The sequence below is a fragment of the Aspergillus multicolor genome (assembly GCF_047715735.1).
Source record: "Aspergillus multicolor strain CBS 133.54 unplaced genomic scaffold BDW74scaffold_8, whole genome shotgun sequence".
NCBI lineage: Eukaryota > Fungi > Ascomycota > Eurotiomycetes > Eurotiales > Aspergillaceae > Aspergillus > Aspergillus multicolor.
The window spans coordinates 801,880-821,630 of NW_027395959.1; the positions used below are offsets into that span (position 1 = coordinate 801,880).

The 19,751-nt window shown below is 51.3% G+C and overlaps 8 protein-coding genes across 8 annotated transcripts; 3 read left to right on the forward strand and 5 right to left on the reverse strand.

Annotated features, from left to right (window-relative positions):
- Positions 1–61: 61 nt before the first annotated feature.
- Positions 62–2,075, forward strand: BDW74DRAFT_136470 (fatty acid desaturase). The gene is made up of 2 exons (XM_073722408.1): positions 62–359; positions 415–2,075. The coding sequence occupies exons 1-2, from the start codon at positions 172–174 to the stop codon at positions 1,862–1,864; spliced, it is 1,638 nt and encodes a 545-aa protein (XP_073585399.1). The 5' UTR covers positions 62–171; the 3' UTR covers positions 1,865–2,075.
- A 34-nt stretch (positions 2,076–2,109) lies between these two features.
- On the reverse strand, positions 2,110–4,451 carry BDW74DRAFT_150940 (ASCC2 family CUE domain-containing protein). The gene has a single exon (XM_073724099.1). The coding sequence runs from the start codon at positions 4,359–4,361 to the stop codon at positions 2,265–2,267; it is 2,097 nt and encodes a 698-aa protein (XP_073585400.1). The 5' UTR covers positions 4,362–4,451; the 3' UTR covers positions 2,110–2,264.
- Positions 4,452–4,855: 404 nt separating this feature from the next.
- Positions 4,856–5,729, forward strand: S10a (40S ribosomal protein uS10). Its single transcript, XM_073724100.1, has 4 exons — positions 4,856–4,937; positions 4,991–5,071; positions 5,167–5,390; positions 5,475–5,729. Exons 2-4 carry the CDS (start codon positions 5,033–5,035, stop codon positions 5,557–5,559), a joined length of 348 nt encoding a protein of 115 aa, XP_073585401.1. The 5' UTR covers positions 4,856–4,937; positions 4,991–5,032; the 3' UTR covers positions 5,560–5,729.
- BDW74DRAFT_150944 (FG-nucleoporin nup42) lies at positions 5,730–7,971 on the reverse strand. Its single transcript, XM_073724101.1, has 4 exons — positions 7,695–7,971; positions 7,536–7,643; positions 7,294–7,339; positions 5,730–7,241 (listed from the first exon to the last, which is right to left on the reverse strand). Exons 1-4 carry the CDS (start codon positions 7,738–7,740, stop codon positions 5,897–5,899), a joined length of 1,545 nt encoding a protein of 514 aa, XP_073585402.1. The 5' UTR covers positions 7,741–7,971; the 3' UTR covers positions 5,730–5,896.
- Positions 7,972–7,990: 19 nt separating this feature from the next.
- On the reverse strand, positions 7,991–9,343 carry BDW74DRAFT_150945 (ELYS family protein). Its single transcript, XM_073724102.1, has 3 exons — positions 9,173–9,343; positions 8,888–9,117; positions 7,991–8,834 (listed from the first exon to the last, which is right to left on the reverse strand). The coding sequence occupies exons 1-3, from the start codon at positions 9,324–9,326 to the stop codon at positions 8,265–8,267; spliced, it is 954 nt and encodes a 317-aa protein (XP_073585403.1). The 5' UTR covers positions 9,327–9,343; the 3' UTR covers positions 7,991–8,264.
- Positions 9,344–9,527: 184 nt separating this feature from the next.
- Positions 9,528–14,554, forward strand: smc4 (condensin subunit SMC4). Its single transcript, XM_073724103.1, has 5 exons — positions 9,528–10,028; positions 10,095–13,024; positions 13,072–13,824; positions 13,876–13,953; positions 14,013–14,554. Exons 1-5 carry the CDS (start codon positions 9,599–9,601, stop codon positions 14,106–14,108), a joined length of 4,287 nt encoding a protein of 1,428 aa, XP_073585404.1. The 5' UTR covers positions 9,528–9,598; the 3' UTR covers positions 14,109–14,554.
- Positions 14,555–15,146: 592 nt separating this feature from the next.
- BDW74DRAFT_150949 (folliculin domain-containing protein) lies at positions 15,147–17,895 on the reverse strand. Its single transcript, XM_073724104.1, has 2 exons — positions 17,444–17,895; positions 15,147–17,151 (listed from the first exon to the last, which is right to left on the reverse strand). Exons 1-2 carry the CDS (start codon positions 17,453–17,455, stop codon positions 15,793–15,795), a joined length of 1,371 nt encoding a protein of 456 aa, XP_073585405.1. The 5' UTR covers positions 17,456–17,895; the 3' UTR covers positions 15,147–15,792.
- A 573-nt stretch (positions 17,896–18,468) lies between these two features.
- On the reverse strand, positions 18,469–18,853 carry BDW74DRAFT_136529 (uncharacterized protein). Its single transcript, XM_073722410.1, has one exon. It carries the CDS (start codon positions 18,770–18,772, stop codon positions 18,512–18,514), a length of 261 nt encoding a protein of 86 aa, XP_073585406.1. The 5' UTR covers positions 18,773–18,853; the 3' UTR covers positions 18,469–18,511.
- Positions 18,854–19,751: the final 898 nt, after the last annotated feature.

Below are 19,751 nucleotides of genomic sequence, written 5' to 3' on the forward strand. Positions count from 1 at the left end.
TTCAGTCTCTCCCCGCTTAGTCCGTTCCTTCTAGCCACCTTCTGTACTTCTCTCTCTTTACCAATTGGATTCTGGACCTTGTTTTCTATCGCTCTATTTTGTTTTCACTCCTCGGTAGCTCTAGCTATGCGTTAACTACCAATTGCACTTGATCAAAGCTTGACAGCCATTATGGCACCCCCTTCCAAGGACACACTTCTGTCCCGGCGCTACATCGAAGGCCAAATAGCTGCCGGGAGACATGTTATCATCTTCGACGACCGCGTTCTCATGGTCGACTCATGGATCAGATTTCACCCTGGAGGTGACAAGTCCATCAAGCACATGGTCGGCCAGGATGCCACCGATGAGATCAATGCGTACGTTCCCAATCGCTCGTCCCATTCTCGGCTACCTAACGGCGTCCGGCACTAGGTTACACTCTGTAGAAGCTCGCCAGCGCATGTTGAGTTTCCAGATCGGTCGCATCCAGGGACCGTGGGTGAACTTTCTGCCTCCGATCCAAGGCGGCAAGTTCCGTCCCTACGACGAAAAAGCCGAGAGCGAGGAAGACAATACCTCCGGCCAGTCACAACCCCCGTCGCCTCTTTTCGATGCGGTAGACGCTGCTCCAGGAGCTCGGCGACGTTCTATATCCTCCGAAACCTCCGTCTCGAACCCTCCTAGCGAATCGTCAGAACCAAAGCCCTTTTTTCTCGATGCCCGGACTCGGGAGGAAATTGTCCTCGACACCGCAAAGTATCCGTCCCTCGACGCGAAAACGCAGCAGGATATTAAGCAGAAGTACCGCGAGTTGAACAAGCGGATCGAAGCGGAAGGACTGTATGATTGCAACTATTTCTCGTACTTCATCGAGGCCTGTCGGTACACCCTATTCGCTGGCACCTCGTACTTCTTTCTACGCCTGGGGTGGTACTTGGTCTCGGCTTTTTTCCTGGGATGCTTCTGGCACCAACTTGTCTTCAGTGCACACGATGCCGGCCACATCGCCATTACTCATAACTACCAGGTGGACAGCACAATCGGGATGATCATTGCCGACTACCTCGGGGGACTTAGCCTAGGATGGTGGAAAAGAAGCCACAATGTCCACCACATCGTGACAAACGAACCCGAACATGACCCGGATATCGAGCACATGCCCTTCTTCGCCATCTCCCACCGCTTCTTCTCGAACCTCCGAAGCACGTACTACGACCGCATCATGTACTTCGACGCCTTCTCCAACTTCATGCTCAAATACCAACATTACCTGTACTACCCAATCCTCCTTTTCGGCCGCTTCAACCTCTACCGACTAAGCTGGGAATATCTGATCCTCGGTCAGGGGCCGCGAAAGGGTCCAGCCTGGTGGCACCGCTGGTTTGAAATCGCCGGTCAAATCTTCTTCTGGACCTGGTTCGGCTACGGTGTCCTCTACTGCTCAATTCCAACCTGGGGCAGCCGCATCGGCTTCCTCTTCATCTCCCACATGGTCACCGCGCCCGTCCACGTGCAGATTACACTTTCTCACTTCGCCATGTCAACTGCGGACCTGGGCGTCCACGAATCATTCCCCCAGAAGATGCTCCGCACAACCATGGACGTTGACTGCCCGACCTGGTTAGACTTCTTCCACGGCGGACTTCAATTCCAGGCAATTCATCACCTCTACCCGCGCATTCCGCGCCATAACTTGCGCCGCACGCAGAAGCTTGTTCTGGAGTTTTGCCGCGACACGGGTATTCCATACGCGCTCTTTACTTTCACAGACGGGAATAAAGAGGTCATTGGGAGACTTGGAGATGTTGCAAAGCAGGTTCGCATTCTTGAAGAGTGTAGGAAGTCGTGCGCGCAGCAGGGCGTTTTTTCAGATCACCATTAGACCCCGACCCTATTGCTTGTGGTAGATTCTTAGACTCGTACTATACCCCTTGGTGATTGTCTGTCGTGTATGCCGGATTTGTTTGATGCAGATTGTATATAGTGACTAGTCCAGCTTTGCGACGATTTCCGTCGAAGCGCATTCTGCGCTGATGTCATACATATAATGCCCTCATGATAACGCTTAAGACATTTGATTGTTATTATATCCAGGACTATTGCTTTTGCTGGAAGTGTGTAACGTATGTGCATTGGTAGTGACGCTTGGCCGTATTTACACGAGACATAAGAAGGCAGCAGGCAGCTAGATCAAACCAGAAAAAGCCGTAGGAGCTCGTAAAACATCCATGATAACATCCATCCACTCAGAAGCCTAACCAACAAACTGGCTGATATTGATCTTACCCAACCATCCCCCCAGCCCTTGCGACCTTCTTGGCTCTCTGCTGCCGCCGATTATGGTTCGCGCGGCTCGCCTTGTTCTCTTCCTTTCTTTGCCTTGAGGCAGCTGGGTTTTGCTCTCTTGATGGCCCTTCACCACCTCCTCCCCCTCCCCTACCGCCGCCGCCTCGGCCCCTTCCACGAGGCCCGCCACCTCCGCCTCCACGCCCACGGCCACGCGCAGAGCCGCCTCTCCCAGGTCCTTGAGACGCGGACGAGTCCCCTTCACTTCCGTCCTCTAGTTCATCGCCCTTGGGCCTTCGGTAAGAGGTTGACGGGATTGCAGGCTGCGATAGACCCCCTCCAGCTCCGGGATTGAACCCACCACCAGCAGAAAGAGCAAGTTTGCTCTCTAGTCTAGCTAGTCGTTTAGGATCGCGGTTTAGCATGACCGCCCAGCCTTCGATTGCTTCGTCCGTTAGTCCGGATTCGCGCTTGAGGGAATCGCGGGCCTGGGAGCGGCGTGTCGTTGAGTCCCTGGCAAAGAGTGCGGGCGTGGATTTGTAGGCGCGCAGGAGAGTGAGGTCTAGCTCGTCCGTAGATGTGGACTTGCGTTCTTCTGCTGCCCCGTCGTCTGTGGCGTCTATGGTACCGCCAACGTCGGCGACATCGTATGTGTCGTCGCGTTCATCGTCGTCGGAGTCGAATGCAGCGAGGGCAGAGATAATGGCTGCTTTGTTGGCGGCGTGATTGCTGCGGTCTGCTAGGACGTCGTCGGCTGTTTGATTGGGGTTGGCGCGGCCGAATCGGAGGGCGCTGTTATCTGCGTTGAGGGCGAGCTCGGCGAGGTCGACGTCTTTGTCGAAGACGTTTCGCCGGGGTTCTGGGGGTGAGAATGAAGCGGCTGTTGGCCTCAGAGGTAGTGAATCACGTTGTGTGGCTGGAATAGGTGGGAGTTGCTCGAATTTGTCAAGACCTTGGAGTTCAGACGCGATGGAGGCATCAAGAAGGTGCGCAATTATTGTTTCTGGGTCGTCACCATAGTGGTCCAGTAACCTGACGAGGTAGCCAGATCCGAGGTCTGGGAAGAGATCTTGGATTTGGCTGACCAGAGACATCCTATGGGCGTGTATCTCTTCTGGCACAGGGAGATCCGATGCCCGCCCTTTTCCTTTGTCGACGCGTTTCTTTGGTTTTTGATACCGGTGATGAAATGACTTTGACTCTGCTTGATAAGTGCGGAGGCTTGAGACGAGGTCCTCTCCGCGTTTTTGGGGCTGTACGGTCAGATATCTATCGAGCCGTGCTAGAAGGTCGGAGCTGCATATAACGTCTGACAGAAGCGTAGGCTCTTGCTTCATTCTTGGAGTCCCCACCCCAACACTGGCTTTCAGGCCGAACAGCTGGTCCAGGAGAAGAGTTAGGTTCGGTTTTGAGCCCTTTAGAAGTGATGTTAAGCCGACGTAGACATTGGCAACCAAGGACTTGCGAATGTCCTCTAGTTTGTGCGTCTGGTATGCCTCTGCAAGAGTATCCAGAAAGTCAGAGCCGGCCACGAGTACATGCCCACAGTCGGGCAACAAAGACACGAGAATGGTCAGTAGCCGGATATCAGAGACCGCTTTGAAGATGCTGCTGGAGTCTGATGCAGAAAGATTGACAACAACCTGTGCTTTTCCTTTCTCAAGGCTCGATGTGATCACAGTTTCATGCTTATTCCAAGCATCAGACAGGAGCTTCCTCAACGCCGAGCTTGAAGGGTAGCAACAGCTCATCTCACTGAGATAGGTCCATTGTAGAAGCTCAGACGACGGCGGCGTAACCTCTAGCACGAGTCTCCTCGTGAGGAGGTAGCAGAGCTTCTTCAATGTTCGAGCCTTTGCTCCGGACTGAAAAGTATTACCCCCAGATGTGGCGAGCTGGTGGTAGAATGAAGTCAAGAAAGGCACTGCCGATTCATCGTTCGGTGCTGACACCTTGAACACAGACTCTGAAGTCTCTAATCGAGCTCCTAGGAGAAGAATCCATGCATCTAGATATAGTTCCCATTCCCCAGAGGGAATGGACCTTTGTACCTCTGGTGGAGGGAGTGGAGCTAGAGGCGGCAACGTCGCCATACTGAATATCGGCTCAAGGGCAGGAATTGGATTTTAGTAGATCAGGGGTTGTAGAAATGAGGAGTCCGTTGCTTTCATATCGACTTCCCCTCACAGTCATAATGAATCATCTTCGTGTAGTATCAAGGACAAAGAGATGATCTGGTCGAGTCCACCCTTCCGTAGTGGCCCGCGATGCCGCCTTTGTTTAGTATTGGGTCACCAATGCCCCGCCTGATGACTCCAAAATCAGCTTTACAGATCTCAGTCTGCCTACACCAGTATATAGATACAAGGCGTATGTATGTCGAGGAATGTCTCAAGGCTGCCCGCAGTCCAAGTCCGCCCCGCGGAGAGCAGATCACGTGAAGCGGCGGGTGTATCAATGATACCAGAAAGATTACCAATGCATCCAATTGGGTTAGCTCTAGATAGCCGAGCGCCAAGACCTCCTCCGCACAAGAAATTGACCCAAAGAAGAAAAAGTCGCTTTTTGATCGCATCCACTTCGAAAGCGACACCCTCAGCTTAAACGGCCATCATCACCTTACCGAGCCTCGAAGTTCAGGTCTTGATTGGCATACAGCCTCATCTGCAGTACGTTCTTTTCCAGTCCGATTTACCTCAACCACCAGCTAATCGAGCTCTAGCAATCTCAATCCCGGTCTCCCCACCACCAACCTACCGTCAAGATGTCTTACAAGCAGGAGAAGGAGTTCGGCGAGGGCCCTGTACGTTATCATGCTCCCTTCATTGTGGTCGCTTGCTCTGCGATTGTACTGTGCGAAAGAGAACATGTGCTAACGACTCATCTTCCGACTCGTAGAAGGTCCACAAGATCCGTATCACCCTTACCTCTCGCAAGGTTGCTTCTCTCGAGTCGGTCTGCGCTGCTTTGATCGAACGTGCCCGCTCCAAGTCCCTCCAGGTCAAGGGTCCCGTCCGTCTTCCCACCAAGACCCTGCACATCTCCACCCGTAAGACCCCCAACGGTGAGGGTTCCAAGACCTGGGACAAGTACGAGATGCGCATCCACAAGCGTCTCATCGAGTATGTACCCCATGCTTCCGTCCTCTAAGCTACGAGTTTGGAGAGGTGATTGAAGGAACGAGAGATGCTAATGCATGTGTACAGCCTCCTCGCCCCCACCGAGACCGTCAAGCAGATCATCATCAACATCGAGGCTGGTGTCGAGGTTGAGGTCACCATTGCCGCCTAAATTAGTCCATATTCTACTCTGGAATGAGGAGATTGGACTGGCGCCGGCATCAGCCCTTAGCTGGGCTGGTGGCGGTGTGGTTGACGATGGGCTTGCAGAAGATCTAGCTCTGCTGGGTCGGCTACGATACCCGTTAAAAATAGGCATAAAAATGGAAAAGTTGGAAAAGTATACTTCAGTTGACCCTATCACTTTCGTACTGTGACTTGCATTATTGTAGAGCCTGGTACGCAGTGGCCTAAAACGCCGCTTTCCGGTATCAAGCTGTATCCTCACTTAAAAAAGAAAGGTAAAATAAAACACGCAGATGCACTCGATGCTTCCCTTCGTTTCCATACTAAAAGTCAAAGCTAACCCATTCGGTCTTCGGAGGCACACTTGGGATAAGCCCATCTTTAAAGTATCCGTTCTTGACAAAGAACTCATATTGTTCCGTAACCTCGGGGGTATACTTGTCCGGCTCTGCCTGTGCGTCCCGTAAACTGGCAGCGTCCGGCGGCCCATCAGGGAAGAATATTCGAACAGGGGTCTTTCGGTCTTGAGGATGTAAATAGCAAGGCGCGTCGTCGATGTACTGCACCGGCTGCCCTTTCCAGGTTTGTAGCTTCTTTGTCAGGCCATTGTGTGTCGTTGGGCCGTTCATGGGTGGGATAGGAGCGAGCTCGTTGGGGTTGTCAACTTTCAGTAGTGGTGGCGGCCCAGTGCCTACCGCACCTGAAGGTGCAGGTTGAGAGAGCTGTGACGCAGCGCCTGCTGGCTGCCCGAATGCCGATGGTGCCGCTGCTGGCTGTTGCGCCGCGGCGCCGAATGGGCTCGGGGCTGCTGGTTGGGCAGGCTGGCCAAATGGTGCTGGCGGTTGACCGAAGGGATTCGCTGGTTGGGATGGCGCGCCGAAGCCACTTGCTGCCGCTGGAGCAGTTGATAGTTGCCCAAAGCCAGAACCAGCTTGGGAGAATGGAGAGGGGTTGCCGAGGCCAGTGTTGGCTCCTGCATTGGCGACCTGGGAGAATGGTGATGCAGCAGCGGCAGTTTGGCCAAATCCTGAGCCGAAACCGGGCTGACCCATGCTGGGCTGGCCAAAGCCCGTTTGGCTGGGTTGACTGGGCTGTCCAAACGCAGGTGTGCCGAACCCGGACGATGCGCCTAGAGCACTTGGTTGGCCGAAGCCCGTGGGCTGGCCAAAAGACGGCTGACCGAGGCCAGAGGACGGTCCTGTTGATGGCTGACCGAATGCTGACTGACCAAAAGCTGGTTGGCTGGATGCTTGTTGACCAAAACCCGTAGCTCCTCCAAATGGCGTTGCTGAAGGTTGTCCGAATGCTGATGTTTGGCCGGCACCGGTACCTGTGCTGCCCTTGACGATATCAATCCTGTTCGGGTGTTCGTTGGCTCCGTCAACTACGTATTTCACAGCCGCACTAAGGTTTCCCAAGATGGCTTCCATCTGCTGCAAAGCCTCAGCATATACCATTTCAGCTTCTTGAATTGCAGGACCTGGGTTTCCTGTGGCGGCCGCTTCATAGTGCCGCAATCGGAGCTCTTCAAAGCTCAGCTCTCGTTGCTGACCACCGAACAGTTGCCTTGGAGCATTTTTTCCAGGGCCATAGCAGGAGAAGATCCAGTCAGGTCTTCCATTACCAGCCGTCAAGTCGGTTTTGATTTCTTCAGCAGTTACACCATAGCTGCAGTGGCATTAGCGGACTAAACGACAGACGTTGTTGGATTAAGACATACTTTGCTGGTTCTTGTTTCGACTGGTTTTTCCCTGAAGAGCCACGACCTGTAGTACTGTTAGTACCTAAATACGGCATTGCCGAAGCGCTTCTTGTTCGAGCATATATTGAGCTTTCGATGAACGCAAAGAGGGCACTGGAAACTTGAATGGGATCAACTCAATTTAAACCCACGAGAATACCATTCAAACAGGCAAGAAAACCAAAACAAAACTGGGGATTTGGTAAAAAGGTTAGGCATACTGTTGAAGCCGCCGCTGCCGCCTCCCGAAAGTGCACCAAACCGATTGCCCGTATTGAAAGTCTGTCGTTGTTGTTGTTGTGCACCTGGGTGCTCAAACTTGCAACCATCTAGTACATCCAGTTAGTTATGCTTGTGTAAAATGGACTAAGAGCTCTTACCTCCAAATCTGCATCGTCCTTGTTGGAAATACTTGCAAACGACCATATTTACTTGCCCTGCACAGCAAGGCTAAGCTGCGCAGAAGATATTCTTCTCAATCTCTTTGGTCCTTCGGCGATCTAAATTCCTAGTCATAAGACAGAATATTAAGAAGGCCCTCTAAGTACTCAGGTAACGTGATGTGTTTCAACGTTCTTTTTTTTTGAAGGATATTTGAAGTTTGGTGGTCCTTTGGTGTTAAGATTAAAGACTTGTGACAATACCGTACGTCACATGAGTGTAAATGTGTGAATGGCGTGGGAATATCTTGTATTCCTCACACATTCACAGATCCTGGATCCAACACCATTTAAAGGTCTATAATTCAGCTAAATGGTCTTCTTGAGGCTATAAAGTGGCTGGTGCTTTGCAGATGGAAAATTACTTGAGCTCTCTAAGATTTGCAGAGGCAGTCTTTCAAGCCCCCTTGTGCCTGCCAATACATGGTCCATTACTAGAAGATAATGCATAATTCCAGCTAACGCCCGCTCCAAACCACAGGTATCATTGTAATTCGTTTTCAGTTTGCTTCACTGAGCTTGACCTCGATTCGCTGATGTCAGGGGAGGCTCCATACTTTGCTTGAGCATGTCCCAATTCAAGCCATCGATCTTCTTTCCGCCCAGAGACTCCAGCTCTGCGGACAGCCCTGCCACTTTTCCGGTGGCAAGACGCCGCATCATTACCGTGTCTTTTGCGCCGTGCAGAGTTTTTGCGCTCCCGCGGAGTAGGGCATCTTCGAACCATTGCGCCTCTTGGTCATCAAACGGGAGGCCAATCAACTCCATACCTCGTCTGCTCCTCATCTGACCAGCATCTGTTCTGAGCACAAACTCAATGAGTTGCGTCAGATATGCCTGGCGGAGAGCATCATGGTGCTTTCGGGTGAAGTAAAAGGCTTCCGTGATGCTAGCGCGACACAGCGTCTCCATGAACGCTCGTTGAGCCTTTTCAGAAGTCAGAGGCGGGTTGACAGTGAGGTAGTAGGCCATTACGAGGCCATCGTCGTGTCTTGGGAGATGTGAGAGAGTAAGTGCGTAAAGGATCTCGTCGGGAAATGTTGGGATAATGGAAGGTTCACTGAGGTACTCGATTGCGCGCTACATTGCTATTAGCATCCATCTGGTTCACAAACAGCACCATTGGAACGCACCTTGAATTCAAGACGGTCAAGGTTCCAGAGCCCCTCAATAAATAGTCTATACTTCTCGGGTAGGTGGCATCGCCGCGCATACTGAGTGGCCGCATCACTAGGAGCTCGGCAATCTTTTAGTATATAGTAAATTAAGCTCTGCCGATGGTGGATATCGAGGTCGGAGGATACAATGTGGCGGATGAGGGTGCGGAGATCAGAGTTTGAGATGGGAGGATATAACTTGGTAACTTAGTGTTGCGGAGCATTAGCATCGGTCATGCGCGACCTGAAGAGGTTGAATACCTGCTTGAACACCAAGGAGCTCTAGCAACCTGTCGGCGAAGAGTCGGTTGTCTAGCGCACGACGATTGGAAAGAATCTGTTCAATGACTTTGCCATCGTAAGTAAAGTTCTTGTTGAAGTAGAATATCGCCTCGAATTCCTCCCAAGGAGCCATTGTGAGATTATATTCAGTCCAGTCGCTGTTGACTTTTCTTCGCGATCAAGTTGTTATCTATCGGCCCAGTCTATCGCTACATCAAAAGCGGTGAGTGTCCCTTATCCTTTGTTTGTGGCAGAAATCCCACGCTTTACCTATTTGAGCCACTATGTAAACAACCCACTTTCCCAATCGCTTTCTCAGCTTCCTCCGCCATCACGACACTGGCCTGCATCGCCCCCATCTGCCTTGATGCGACACTCTCTTTTATCTCATATTTTACCTCTATAATGGCGTCTATTGCACGGAGCAGGCCGTCTCGGCGCTCCACTGCCTCGCGGAAGAGTTATGTCGAAGAAACTTCCGAATCAGAAGATCCTGGGAACGTTACCCCCACTCCATCTCATCCCGACGAAGACGATGAAGAGGAAGAGTTCACTCCGAAGCCGCAAAAGAAAGCGCCTACAAGATCATCGCGCAGGCGCATGACGTCCGAAGCGTCCGAGACCCCTAAAGCGCGACCCCCCCGACGATCGCGAATGTCGAGAGCGGCCGAGCCTTCAGACACATCTTCCGTTGCTGATCCAAGCGAGGAAAGCGAGTCAGTGGCAAGCGCGCAAGATGAAAACGAGTCACCTTCAAACGCGACGGTCAAGCGAAAGAGCATGGGGCATGAAGAGCCGGAGTCGCCTTCACGTACCGCGACACTGAAAAGACAAAGTATGGCCCGCAAGAGTCGTGTTTCCTCCACACCCAACCCGGAAAAGTCCTCACTCCCAACTCCAGAGCCCTCGGTTTCGCCCGAACCTACACCCCGTCCCCAACGCGAAAGTGTGCCCCCGCTCGCCGATATCACGGATTCTGCGGTGAACCAGACGCCGGCAAAACCCGCAGAAGATGCAAAGCCGCAGATCTCCATCATCAACCCGAATACGACTATCCTAGAGAAGCCGATGGATATCATGTTGAAATCGCGGACACTCGGTCCTTCTATCCCTCAGGAGCCCCAAGGTCCTAAAAGCCGTCTCATGATTACAACATTAGTTCTGAATAACTTCAAGAGTTACGCAGGGAAACAGGTAGTAGGGCCGTTCCATGCGTCTTTCTCCTCCGTCGTCGGACCCAACGGATCGGGAAAGTCGAACGTAATCGATGCGCTCTTGTTCGTATTCGGATTTCGAGCCAGCAAAATGCGACAGGGCAAGATCTCTGCTTTGATCCATAACTCGGCCAACCACCCGAACCTGCCATTTTGCGAAGTGGAGGTTTATTTCCAAGAAATCAATGATCTCCCCGGCGGGGAGCATGAAGTAGTCCCAGATTCCCAACTGATTATCTCACGCAAAGCGTTTAAGAACAACTCCAGCAAATACTACATGAATGGCAAGGAGACGAATTTTACGACAGTCACCACTCTCCTTCGGGATCGCGGCATTGATCTCGACCATAAACGTTTCCTGATTCTTCAGGGTGAAGTCGAGTCGATTGCCCAAATGAAGCCCAAGGCCGCGAATGAGCATGAAGACGGCCTCTTGGAATATCTCGAAGATATTATCGGCACCTCAAAGTATAAACAGCCAATTGAAGAGGCCGCGGCTGAACTCGAAACCCTCAACGACGTTTGTGTCGAAAAGAATAACCGTGTGCAGCATGTCGAAAAGGAGAAGACTGCTCTTGTTGATAAAAAGGATAAGGCCCTGGCCTACCTCCGCGAGGAGAATGAGCTGGCCCAGAAGCAATCAGCCCTGTACCAAATCTACATTGATGAATGTGCCGACAACCTGCGAGTTACGGAGGAGGCAATTCTACAGATGCAAGAGCTCTTGAATCTCGAGCTCGAAAAGCATGAAGGCAACGAGTCTGGGATCAAGGAACTAGAAAAGGCCTACAAGCGCGCTACTAAGGAGTACGACAATATGGAGAAGGAGACGCAAGAGCTAGCCAAGGGCATGGCGAAGTACGACAAGGAATCTGTGAAGTTTGAGGAGAAAAAGAAATTCTTGGTTGGGAAGCAGAAGAAGCTCGACAAAGCCATGACAACCGCTCGTCTCGCTGTATCGGAGTGCCAAAGCTTAGTTGAAAAACACAGTGACGACATCGAGAAGAAGAGCAAAGAAACCGCGGAATTTGAGAAAGAGGTCGAAGAAGAGGAGCAGAAACTTTCAACCATCCGAGAAGGACTGAAAGGCAAAACCCAAGGGCTGTCTGATCAGATTGCCGCGAAGCAGAAATCTTTAGAGCCATGGGATGAGAAGATCAACAAAAAACAGTCCGCGCTGGCTGTGGCTCAAAGTGAGCTTGATATCCTCCGAGAGAAAAGCAACGCCGGCGCTGTCTTGCTCGAAGAAGCGCAATCCAAGATTTCATCAATTGAAGAGACTATTACCCGAAAAGAGGAAGATCTGGAGGAATGCAAGGCCCAGAGGTCCACTCTTGAGGAGGAAGTTGCACAGCTTCAAAGTGATCTCAAGAAATATAGCGTCAAAGAACCTGACGTCCGCGCCCATGTCTCTAACGCTCGACAGAAGGCCGAGGAGGCCAGAGCCACTGTTGCGAGTACTCAAAATCGTGGAAGCGTGCTGAGTGGTCTCATGCGCCTCAAGGAATCTGGCCGCATTGAAGGGTTCCATGGTCGCCTTGGAAATCTCGGTATGATCGATGAGAAATACGATGTCGCCATATCAACGGCGTGCCCTGCACTGGAAAACATGGTCGTGGACACAGTTGAGGTCGGACAGCAATGTATCGATTACTTGCGAAAGAACAACCTTGGACGTGCCAACTTCATCCTTCTCGACCGTCTTCCCAAGCGAGACCTAAGTACTATCCAAACCCCTGACAATGTTCCCCGACTTTTTGATCTGGTGAAGCCTAAGGATCCGAAATTCGCACCAGCGTTCTACAGCGTGATGCAAAATACACTTGTTGCAAAAGATCTAGAGCAGGCCAACCGCATCGCTTATGGCGCCCGACGATGGAGAGTTGTCACACTTGACGGCCAGCTCATCGATACCTCCGGTACGATGAGTGGTGGTGGTACTAGAGTTGCCCGTGGCGCAATGTCATCCAAGCAGGTTGGCGATATCAGCAAGGAACAGTTGGTCCAGATGGAAAGTGACCTTGAAGAGATGGAAAGGAAGTACCAAAAGTTCCAAGAGAAGCAGAGACGCGTAGAGGCGGCCGTGCGAGAGAAAACAGAAGAAATCCCTCGAGCGGAGACCAAGATCCAGAAGATCATGATTGAGATTGATAGCGCCAATCGCAGCCTTGCCGATGCTGAACGACGTGTTCAGGAGTTGAGTGCGGCACATAAACCATCGAAAACAGACGCGAGCCGTGTGAAAGCTCTTGAAGAACAGATCACTGGTATCGAAGAGCAAATTGAAGATCTTCGGTCACAGAAAGGTGGAATCGAGGAAGAAATTCAGGCGCTTCAGAACAAAATCATGGAGGTTGGTGGTGTCAGACTACGCAGCCAAAAAGCGAAGGTCGACGGCCTCAAAGAACAAATCAGTCTTTTGAATGATGAGATTTCAAACGCTGAGGTTGCGAAGTCTAAGAACGAGAAACTGGTCAAGAAGCATGAAAATGCCCGTGCAGACGCCGAAAGGGAGCTTGCCAATGTGGCCGAGGAGCTTGAGAAGTTGAATGAGGATGTCGAAAACCAAGCTAGTGATGCGTCTGGCTGGAGGGAGAAGGTTGACAAGGCGAAATTTGTGAGTGTTGTGGAATCGGCTGCCGACTAGAAGCTAACAGGTGCCAGGCCCTCGAGACCAAGAAAGATGAACTTAACGCCATGAAGGCAAAATTAGATGAGAAGGTGGCGGAACTGAATGAAACTCGCGCCACGGAAATTGAGATGCGCAACAAGCTCGAGGAGAACCAGAAAGCCATGACGGAGAACGAGAAGCGCAATCGCTACTGGCAGGAGAAGCTGAGCAAGCTGACTTTGCAAAATATCAGCGACTTGGGCGAAGAGCAGCAGCCTAACGAATTCCAAACCTTCACCAAGGACGAGTTATCAGAGATGAACAAAGACTCTCTGAAGGCAACCATTGCAGCTCTGGAAGAGAACACGCAGAACTCGTCAATAGACCTTTCTGTAATTGAAGAGTACCGGCGTAGGGCAGCCGAGCATGAGGCACGTTCCGCTGATCTTGCAATTGCTCTTGCCAGTCGTGATAGTGCCAAATCTCGTCTTGACGGTCTGCGGTCCGCTCGTCTCAACGGCTTCATGGAAGGCTTTGGTATCATCTCTCTTCGTCTGAAGGAGATGTACCAGATGATTACCATGGGAGGAAATGCTGAGCTGGAGCTGGTGGACTCGCTTGATCCGTTCTCCGAGGGTATTCTGTTCTCTGTCATGCCGCCCAAGAAGAGCTGGAAGAACATTGGTAACTTGTCCGGTGGTGAGAAGACGCTCTCCAGTTTGGCGCTGGTCTTTGCTTTGCATCACTACAAGCCAACGCCGCTATATGTCATGGACGAGATTGATGCAGCCCTGGATTTCCGAAACGTGAGTTTTCCAAGATTGATCTCTTCAGACCTTTACTAATTAGGGTATTAGGTTTCTATCGTGGCGTCGTATATCAAGGAGAGAACCAAGAACGCGCAGTTTGTCGTTATTTCACTGCGTAACAACATGGTAAGCATCAACCAGACACATCACGGCCTCTGTCGACGTAACTAACAATGTACCATCAGTTCGAACTCGCGGCTCGCCTTGTCGGTGTCTACAAGGTCAACCACATGACCAAGAGCGTTACAATAGAGAACAGAGACTACATCACAGGCCGATAGTCCTGGAACTGTCTGTCTCATCTGTAAATGCGTATTTTTCTTCGTCTTCTTTTCCTCTTGTCTTTATCTACATCATGATGGGTACGGGCGGTGCTTCTTGGTTTGGACATAATCATGCTTCTATTTATGCTTTGTCAATCTTCGGTAGCAGGTATCGGGATTGGTATGATGACCTTTCTTGCTTTTTATTCTTGTTTCTGATCTCTGGATGTTTAACTTCCCAATGTTCTATGAGATTTTTCTCTCCATAGCGTAGACCAAGGCCCAGATTCCGGGCTGGAATTCGGTATGACTACGGTATAGCCTTTGGCCTCTATCTACATCCACAACGCAATGTGATGCATCACGCCGAACTTATCGCGATTCGCAATACGCGATAAAATATCCCGTATGGTAGACATCTATTCAGCCCCCAAAGCCCTACTCCGTATTCCGATGTATCTAGTTCCGACTTCCGAGGACCCGGCCGGGACAGACAAGGTTATCTACACAATGGAGCAACGTAACCGTTGACCTTATTATCCACACCGACTGATAAAGAAGTAAGATAAAGAAGCCGATGGATCTACGCTACGTAGGCTACGCCTTACCAAGGGGCACCCCGCGCCGTCACGCCGCACTACGCCCCTTCTGGGGCCGGGGCGTCGGGCCTCTGGTATGCAAGATAAGCTTTGCTTTTATCGAGGAGTTTATCTATCGATTTTCCCGTTCTCAGGGGGCGATAAGGGCCTAACGTATGGAATGATGGGACGCCCTTGCTTGTGTGGTCTCCCGTGATCCTGTCCTTTACTGTCCCGTACTTCTATGCGCACTTCCGGTATGGTTAATTGGTTTTGAATGTGGAGTTGAGGCGACAAAGACCTATCAGGTACGATCTATCTGATTTTGAGCTTAGTGCGAGGGAACACATCTGATGCGAAAGAGAGCTGTGTAAATGTTGCGCTCGGTTTGAGCCAAGGCCTGACTGATATATATATATATATCGGGACATTGAGGAGCCGGCTACTCAGCTACAAAAGACCTACAAAATAGACTTGATAAATGGAGAATGAGAAACCTGAATTGAAGCCGAGCATGAAACCCGTAGGTAAACACGAATGAAACCCTGGGTATCCCTAGAAATACACGTATGCATACAATGACAAACAAAACAAGAAGCCTAAACGGAACTAAATATCGCAACCAGCGCGGTTTTCATCGCGTCGTAACGACATGGACGGACTGAAGGTAAGATGAGACGAGATATGACAGGTCATGGCCATGATTAAAAGGTCGCATAGACACGGTGCAGCGGAGTCTTATCTGTCATGTCGCGTCCTCGGAGAAAGTCATTAAAAAAGTAAGGCCAGAGCTCCCTGTCAGAAGATGATAACGGAGAAGGAAGAAGAAGTCCAAGGCTTGTGCACTCATAGATGCTTCGAACGTAAACAGAAAAAGAAAAAACAGGGAAAACAAGCGCTTGCCATGATAGATCCGAACTCCGTTCCAGGTCTTGAGAGACGCCGTAGTCTATGTGTGATATCATGCGTGACAGAGGAAGAAAAACCGAATAAACGCGCAAAAATCCTCCAAGAGTGCTGAAAGTACAAGGTTGCGTGGAATGTAATCAATGGAGTCGTGACTCGCGATTTCCTAGGTCGCGATGATTGTGTGTTGTGGTTGGTCATAATGTGACAATAGTTCATTAGGCAATGACGGACCGGCGCGATGCTATGGGAATAGGCTTTGGACCGGTTGAAATATTTAGGTCCGATAGGCCGAGGTCGCCATCTTCGCGTTTCTGTGCTTTCTGTGTCTGCTTTGCGATGGTCGACGACACGGAACGGCGACGATTCAAATCTTCCTCTTCGGTGACTGTGCTACAGATGAAGCGGTCCTCGGAGATTGGAGGTGACCCAAACATAGAACCAAGTTGCTGCAATAGAGCCACAAAGCTTCCATGGATCTCCGCAAAGAGGTACGGATTGCCAACGATTTCCGTCAGGTTTCTGGCTCTGACTTGGCCAGGCCGGCGAAGTTGTCCATCCGGGTCGACAGCGCGTCCAGTGAGGAATGAAGAGACGGGCGTGTACTGCCGGTTCCCAGGCCGGTTCGCCACGTTGTTCTGTTCATCCCGGCGCTTCTCGTCCTCTTGAAACTGCTCAGCTGCATGGTAAATTGCAGTTGCAATTCGATCAAAAGTGCGCCAGATTATTGGACATGCACGGAACGCTCTGCGCGTATCCTTACCAGCTAGGGCCACGAGCGCGTAACTGCGTCGTTTGCCACGGGCCATTGGATCGGGGAGTCGAAAGATGTAGGCAATGGTGTAACCCGTATTGGAGTCACCGAAGCACAACGGGCCAGAGGATAGTCCGCGCGGGAGAAGCTCACAGCTCAGGGTTCTGATGGAAGAACGTCGGAGAAGGGCATAGTCCGCGGGGTTCGGAGGACCTCTGAGAGAGAGGTAAGTGAGGATATGGTTGTGGCAGGAAACATCCGAGGCCACAGACGATGAGTGAAGTGAGTCAGGAAGGGAACCGTGTATGTGAGAGTCGTGCGCACTGTCGTCCACATCGGAATGATTTGTGCCGCATGAAGAAACTACCTCTCGTGAGCGCAAGACAGGGCTGCCATTCTTGCCTTTCCCGTCGCTGCGCATAGTCCCTGGGGCTCCGGGAGGTAACTGTTTGCTCACATCCTCAGGCAAAGTCAAGCTACAGCTTGCGCAAGTGTCACCTTCTGCCCCTCCTAGAATGTTCGCCTTCTGAATCTCAGTCGCATTCGATTGGCCCTTAATAAAGCACGGGTGATCTTCAATTCGTAGTGGAGCGTCCGCATCGTCAGCCGGCTTCCCAGGCGACTTTATAGACGGAGACTGTTTGCCGCTGGCATTCCTGCTGCGAAGGCCGTGAGAAGAGATGGTGTCGTGGGAGGTCGCAGGGGTGCCTTCTTCGGATGAGAATGTGTTCTCGGGATGGCATTGAGAGCAAGAAAAGGGGAGAACCTGCGAGCATATGATCGATGTGGGACCATGTACCTCGCAGAAGTGCGTCAAAGAAAGCTGTCCGCGAAAGCATGGTTAGCCGATTGAGCCGTGACACATGTCCGGAGTCTTGGAAAGCAGGACTCGGGGAGTACAAGAGTACGCCCCCGTCGTACACAGTCATCCTGGGGCTGTATCCTTGCACCGGAATGACTGAAGCAAGGTCACCGAGCCAGCGAGGAAGCAATCCGCGGGAAAGGCAGTAGAAGAATGCGCAACGTTCACGCAAGCGCATAGTATTTCATGCCCCGGGAAAGAGTATACGGACGGGGACGCAATAAGAAAAGTAAACGACAGAGGGAGTACTCACAATGAAATCCATATCAACTACAGTTAACGTCTAGCACAGTCCAGCAACAAGATTATACCATAGTCGTGATGCATGCTTTCTAAGACCGGGACAAGAATCGGTTATTGCCGGTAGCTGGTGGTGGTCCGGACGAAGGTTCAAGCAGCAGTGGCAATGACGCACTGTTGAGAACACAACAACAGCAGTGGCTGGAAGAACCAGAGGAACAATTGAGGACAATTGAGCGAATTGAGAATGCAAGTGTTCGGTTGTAGCTGCAAAGGCCAGCCTCCTGCAGCAGACGGGGGAGCGGAAGAGAAGAACTAGCAGCGCCGAAAGAGGATAAAAGTCAGGCGTGCAGGTGGATAGCGATATGGAGAAGAGTAGTGAGATTTCGGGACCGCAGGACGGAGTACCTGGAGAAGTAAGTACTCGAGGATAAAAGGAGAGTGGCCCGAGTCCGACGACCTTGACAGGGACAAAGAGAGCGAGCGAAATCAAGGACGGGAGGACGAGTACTTCTTCTTTTATTAATGCGGCATTGATCCTCTCACTAAGAAAGAGAGTGAACACACTAAGAGTTGAACACTACAAGGAAGGGCGAAGGGGGGCTGACCCACCGCAGCGCTGATTGGCTCCCACGGGGCGGCTCCGGTCTGGACTCGTTCATTATTACAGTGCGGACTCTCTTTCTCTCTGACATACGGAGTGGTTCTCTCACTTTCATCTCTACATTATTAGAATCAAGACAGAAAGGGGCTGAGACACAAAGATACCCAACTCTGCTCGCTGCTACCTTATCCGCAGTCATTGCCAGATCGCCAGGTGAGCCATCATCTCTCTCTATCGGCAGATCCCCCTTTCGGCTGCTGGACTGGGGCCCGACAGAAAACGGTCTTCAGCCTAATGCACCGGATTTCCAATGGGGCTGCTGCTCGCAGGATATCCGATATCCTGATCCAGATCCCAGCAGACGAGTCGGGTTATCAGAGTCAGACTATTAGCCACTTACCGTATCTCTAGCAGTCGCTAATGCTATCTCCGTGGCTACGATTGCCGCAACCCAGCACTCCGGGACGCGGCCCACTCCTAGTGTTTTACGCAATCGAAGCTCTGTAGAACAAAAAGAAGAACTCTGATATCCACCCGGCCCTGCCCAAGAAGCTTACAATCACCAGCTCGCCATCGGCCAGGATCTCCCTGCTCCGGCCTGTCATTAATTAATAATTCCCAAGTGACCACTGACGGAAAAAAGAAACAGAAGCTGACAATCAGCCCGGATGGCAATGGATTCTCCCGCTCCTCGGGCAGTGTCTCGGCACAATCCCTGCCTTTGGGTTCCAACTGCATGGGTGTGGGACAAAACAATTAGCAAACTGAAGCTGATAGTCGCAGTCGCAGTCTCAGTCTCACATGTCGGCGGAATCGCCGGAATATACCTCGAGTCCTAGACAGTGGGACGGGCGAAACAGGACGTCTCTATTTCTCATCCTCCTAATCCCATACCCTAGCTCATCCTTCGCCGTGATATTTGAATCCTGCGACGGGATGTAGGTCTACTATTATGGCGCATTTCCAAGGCAACCCCCTTGTCGAAGCCTCCACCTCATCTCCCGCTGCCCGATCACAGGGAACAATCGCATTCAGAGGCTGAAGGATGTGATTCCGGTGCATAAGCTTCTGCATGCGTACGATTATTGAAGGCTGAGCAGGGATCAAATGCCGGGTCGATGCGACCGCCCACATTCCTGACTGGACAGTGTCACCTTGCTGCAGTAAGAATGTGATAGTTCTTATCTTTGAGAGCAGAATAGAGTACTCGAATACTACTGCTCCTGTGTCTGCTGGATATACTGGATTACTGGTCAAAGCCAGGGACTGCCTGCCTGTTCCTAGTCTTGGCGACATCATTCTTGCATCACTTTCCAGCCCCTGCAATTTCCTCTTTGGCTTCAAGTTGATAGATCACCTTTCACAAAGCTTCTCAAGGCAACAGAGCACACGATGAACTAACAGTTACGGACATCTCCACTGCCGGTTAACATGAAGGGCAAGGTTGAGGAAAATCGCGCTCACGTCCACCTCTCTCTGTGTTTGGAACTCTGGAAGAACTTCCCCACGTGGACCTCCACCAGTCAAATCCATAATTCGGGTCTCCATACGCTTTTGCTTAAAGTCGCTTACAGAAAGACACTTGTCGATCGTCTCAGAGATATTCGCCTCTCGTCTGCATAACTGGCTGGATAAATCGGATGTAAATCAGTACTCGTGTCCCAGGCTGATCACCGAAATATATATCTGTCTTCATCTTTCAACATCATGCTGACAT

Bases quoted from the DNA above. Each gene is read 5' to 3' on its own strand.
- BDW74DRAFT_136470 (XM_073722408.1), top strand. From the start codon at position 172: ATGGCACCCCCTTCCAAGGACACACTTCTGTCCCGGCGCTACATCGAA. The intron at 360-414 runs GTACGTTCCCAA...GTCCGGCACTAG, and splicing joins GCCACCGATGAGATCAATGC to GTTACACTCTGTAGAAGCTC.
- BDW74DRAFT_150940 (XM_073724099.1), bottom strand. From the start codon at position 4,361: ATGGCGACGTTGCCGCCTCTAGCTCCACTCCCTCCACCAGAGGTACAA.
- S10a (XM_073724100.1), top strand. From the start codon at position 5,033: ATGTCTTACAAGCAGGAGAAGGAGTTCGGCGAGGGCCCT. The intron at 5,072-5,166 runs GTACGTTATCAT...TCCGACTCGTAG, and splicing joins AGGAGTTCGGCGAGGGCCCT to AAGGTCCACAAGATCCGTAT. The intron at 5,391-5,474 runs GTATGTACCCCA...GCATGTGTACAG, and splicing joins ATCCACAAGCGTCTCATCGA to CCTCCTCGCCCCCACCGAGA.
- BDW74DRAFT_150944 (XM_073724101.1), bottom strand. From the start codon at position 7,740: ATGGTCGTTTGCAAGTATTTCCAACAAGGACGATGCAGATTTGGAG. The intron at 7,644-7,694 runs GTAAGAGCTCTT...TGGATGTACTAG, and splicing joins AGGACGATGCAGATTTGGAG to ATGGTTGCAAGTTTGAGCAC. The intron at 7,242-7,293 runs GTATGTCTTAAT...ATGCCACTGCAG, and splicing joins TCGAAACAAGAACCAGCAAA to CTATGGTGTAACTGCTGAAG.
- BDW74DRAFT_150945 (XM_073724102.1), bottom strand. From the start codon at position 9,326: ATGGCTCCTTGGGAGGAATTCGAGGCGATATTCTACTTCAACAAGAAC. The intron at 9,118-9,172 runs GTATTCAACCTC...CGCAACACTAAG, and splicing joins GCTCCTTGGTGTTCAAGCAG to TTACCAAGTTATATCCTCCC. The intron at 8,835-8,887 runs GTGCGTTCCAAT...ATAGCAATGTAG, and splicing joins TTGACCGTCTTGAATTCAAG to CGCGCAATCGAGTACCTCAG.
- smc4 (XM_073724103.1), top strand. From the start codon at position 9,599: ATGGCGTCTATTGCACGGAGCAGGCCGTCTCGGCGCTCCACTGCCTCG. The intron at 10,029-10,094 runs GTATGGCCCGCA...TCCCAACTCCAG, and splicing joins CGCGACACTGAAAAGACAAA to AGCCCTCGGTTTCGCCCGAA. The intron at 13,954-14,012 runs GTAAGCATCAAC...ATGTACCATCAG, and splicing joins TTTCACTGCGTAACAACATG to TTCGAACTCGCGGCTCGCCT.
- BDW74DRAFT_136529 (XM_073722410.1), bottom strand. From the start codon at position 18,772: ATGCAGTTGGAACCCAAAGGCAGGGATTGTGCCGAGACACTGCCCGAG.